The 3722-nt window shown below is 34.0% G+C and overlaps 1 protein-coding gene across 1 annotated transcript; it reads right to left on the bottom strand.

The window, feature by feature from the left end:
* Nucleotides 1-1565: 1565 nt before the first annotated feature.
* On the bottom strand, nucleotides 1566-2673 carry LOC129238829 (zinc finger MYM-type protein 5-like). The gene is made up of 3 exons (XM_054874022.1): nucleotides 2300-2673; nucleotides 2160-2216; nucleotides 1566-2093 (listed from the first exon to the last, which is right to left on the bottom strand). The coding sequence occupies exons 1-3, from the start codon at nucleotides 2478-2480 to the stop codon at nucleotides 1624-1626; spliced, it is 708 nt and encodes a 235-aa protein (XP_054729997.1). The 5' UTR covers nucleotides 2481-2673; the 3' UTR covers nucleotides 1566-1623.
* Between the last annotated feature and the right edge of the window lie 1049 nt (nucleotides 2674-3722).

Genomic DNA, 3722 nt, shown 5'->3' with positions numbered 1-3722 from the left:
AATGTTATTATTATTATTTTTTTATTATATCTGAAGGAAAAAATGTATGGTAATATTTACCATATCTATACTAATATAATATTATAAAGAGGAAAACTTTGTTTGTTTGGTTGTAATGAATAGGCTCAAAAACTACTGGACCGATTTTAAAAATTCTTTCACCATTCGAAAGCTACATCACGAGTAACATGGATTATATTTTATTTTGGAAATAGGGCTCGAGATATAGGTCAAAACGTGGACCCGGGTAACCTTCGGATGTGTATGTACAATATGGGTATCAAATAAAAGCTGTTGATAAGTGCTTTAATACGGGGTAATTTTCATACCTATTGATGACTAGGGTCTGGAAATATATGCCAAAACGTGGACCCGCCGTGTCTTTGCACCGAATTAAACCAAACTTACACACATTGTTAAGTAGGTATTGAAGATGATTTCCGTATAGTTTGAATACCTATTGGTAGATAGGGTCTCGAGATATAGGTCAAAACGTTGACCCGGGTAACCTTCGGATGTGTATGTACAATATGGGTATCAAATGGAAGCTGTTGGTGAATGCTTTAGTTCAGAGTATTTCCATCTGCCCCGTGACTGGGGTCTCGAGATATAGGTCAAAACGTGGACCCGGGTAACCTTTGGTTGTGTATGTACAATATGGGTATCAAATGAAAGCTTTTGATAAGTGCTTTAATACGCGGTAATTTGTTATGTTATGTTATGTTATGTTATGTTATGTTATGTTATGTTATGTTATGTTATGTTATGTTATGTTATGTTATGTTATGTTATGTTATGTTATGTTATGTTATGTTATGTTATGTTATGTTATGTTATGTTATTTTATGTTATGTTATGTTATGTTATGTTATGTTATGTTATGTTATGTTATGTTATGTTATGTTATGTTATGTTATGTTATGTTATGTTATGTTATGTTATGTTGTGTTATGTTATGTTATGTTATGTTGTGTTGTGTTGTGTTGTGTTGTGTTATGTCATGTTATGTTATGTTATGTTATGTTATGTTATGTTATGTTAAAGTATATGTTATGTTAATGTTAACTCATTCTCTATATCCATACAAAATATGTATCAAACAAATAAAATTAAAATTTTCTTTTGAAAAATGCAACCATTCAATCAGTATTTTCTTATGACCTTATCACGTTAAACTATCGTCAGTAAACCGACTTTGCAGACAACCTCTTTTTTTTTGTACAAAATGTACAATTCTAAGCAATAGAACAAGGCGTTAAAATTATTGGAACTTAAAGCGGTCGATCTTTAAGAACACCATATACAGTGCCGGATTTACAGAAAATGCCGCCCTGTGCACCATGAAGAATGCCGCCCTAATTTTTTTAAATTTGTGTGTGCGTGTTTGTATTGTAGTGCAGAAAATCGTCGACTACACAATAAACAGGTGTAACAAACAAATTTATTGTTGAGCAAAAGTTTTATTGTTTAATTATAAATTAAGTGCTGAGAAAATGTAATAAATAGCATAAAATATAGTAGCACATCTTGAAAAATAGAATCCAATTGAACCTACAGAGCAGCATACTTACCTAAACATATTATCAATCTTTATTAGATGAGCAAAAAAAGGAATGATTGCTTTTATGAGATGAAGTTTTTACACATCACCTTAAATGCGATCACGTCTGACTTTTCGTACTTGAGGATCGTCATATTTTTTATGTGATTTTTCGAATTCCCATGCTCTGCTAAACGAGCTCCTCCATGCCTCCAATCTGCATCAAACAGAAGACAGGTAACGCAATAAACAGACTTCTTACTTGCTGAATAACTAAGCCAAGGGCGTTGGACTTTTTCACCATTGAGCAGTTTTCTCTCGAATAATGTTTCAGTCAACTTGCGAGCCTTTCCATCGCTATAAACTCTTTCTGTGATAGAAAAATCGAGGTTTTTGTTCTGACTGCATCCATTTTCCGCTACGTAATCTCTGATAAAGTCACTAATTATCCAGGTTCCTGGATCGTCATTCATCATTTTCTCGTTCGACTTGATATCTGTTGTTTCGTCGCTCGTAGCTAGATTTTTAATTTCTTCTTTCTCTTTTGTAGAAGCTAGAAAACAAGAAGTCGTACTGAGAACATCGACATCATTATTCGTTGTCGGAAGTGAGCCCATACCATCAGGGTGAAATAGTGATATGTTACTTAAAAATTTAACAGTCACATCGTTGTCATCTGCAAACGAAGAATTAAAGTTTAAATTAAAATACATATTTTCCTCTGGACATGCAATTAATATTAATCCTTATGAGACGTACCTTTGTTCTCTAAGACTAAACAATCTTTTTCCGGACCAGCTTTCTCTTCTGTACCATGTTTTTTCGTGAAACAATTATGTAATTTTGGAGTCTTGTTCAAAACTTCCTTCTCCTTATTATTTTTCTCGAGAGCACGCTTTTTATATGCGTGCCCACTTAGCCTTTGGCCCCCGTCACTCATATTTTCCGTACATATATATAGAATTATTATCTCCGGAAGAATCAAAAACAATCCAGATTAATTGGAAAAACGTTAAATATATCAAGATAGTATGTTGACTTAATAGCGAATAAACCGAACAGCTGATCACAGCTGACAGTAGCTTGCTATAGAATGAGAGGGCGTTGCAAACTGCGTTTGAATTGAATTGAAACTTTAGCGCCGGACCTAATTTAAAACTGAGCGTAACTATGTTTAAAAATGAATCAGTTTATTTTAGCTAACATAAGTTAGCTGCGGTTCAATATTAAACCTCGTTCACATTTTACCACATCTCGTTCAGAGGAGATAATTTTATCATATGTTGTGACATGAACAGTTAGAAACTAATCCGAGATCAGCTTCTTATTTTCTCCATAAACGTTTTCCCTGAGGTGGCCCCTAATACCCGCCGCTCCTCGAGTATATTTTTTTTTTCTTCTCCAAATTTTGCCGCCCTTGTAGAATCTGCCGCCCTGTGCGCAGGCACCGTTGGCACTTAGTGTAAATCCGCCACTGACCATATAGCAAAATTCGTTATTTTTGATGCAAATAATCGAGCGACTGCGTCGACTATTCAAAGGTTGTTGAAAAACTTTCAACCAACTAGTTCTGTCGAGTATAGAACATTTTAAGAATATCGCTGCTGTAGCGCAAAGTGTTGCTGAACAACTTTCAACTCGATGGTCTTAACACTTAGGCATTCAAGAATGGACTGTTTGGCGTAGTTTACCTGTAATGATGCAGTTTTCCTAATATAATTGTTAAAAGCCGTGCTTAGAATAAAAATAGTGAAACTTAAAAAATTGTCTAGGATTTTTGTAGCACGGTGTAATTGGCAGTAAGTAAAAAAGAATTGAATTGCCATTCGATTGCAAGTAATAATGAGTTCCTGAGCGCCTTGCATTTGCAGTACAGTAAATAAACTTCCTCTAAATGTGGTTAGATTGAACTTGAAAAAAAAAAAACGATTTTCCCATAGCCAGCTAAATACAGCTTTCTCCACACTTGGCACTCCAGATATATTCTTCATTTGCTACCCAAATAGGAGGACCGGAAAAGTTGTTTAAGGGGTAACACCACTCTAGGAATTTCAAAAATTTGATTTTTTTTTTATAAGCTTAAACAATTCTTTGAACCTTTTAAATACATACAGAACAAAAAGTTTTATACGTTACCGAAGTTTATTTCATAAATATTTTATGCTTTTAACCAAGCGTTAGT

The sequence above is a fragment of the Anastrepha obliqua genome, chromosome 2 (assembly GCF_027943255.1).
Source record: "Anastrepha obliqua isolate idAnaObli1 chromosome 2, idAnaObli1_1.0, whole genome shotgun sequence".
In the NCBI taxonomy this organism is placed as follows: domain Eukaryota; kingdom Metazoa; phylum Arthropoda; class Insecta; order Diptera; family Tephritidae; genus Anastrepha; species Anastrepha obliqua.
Note: the sequence above shows the minus strand (reverse complement) of the source record. Positions and strands in the feature narration are given on the sequence as shown.

Bases quoted from the DNA above. Each gene is read 5' to 3' on its own strand.
- LOC129238829 (XM_054874022.1), bottom strand. From the start codon at position 2,480: ATGAGTGACGGGGGCCAAAGGCTAAGTGGGCACGCATATAAAAAGCGT. The intron at 2,217-2,299 runs GTACGTCTCATA...CTTCGTTTGCAG, and splicing joins TTTAGTCTTAGAGAACAAAG to ATGACAACGATGTGACTGTT. The intron at 2,094-2,159 runs GTATGGGCTCAC...CTTGTTTTCTAG, and splicing joins ATCACTATTTCACCCTGATG to CTTCTACAAAAGAGAAAGAA.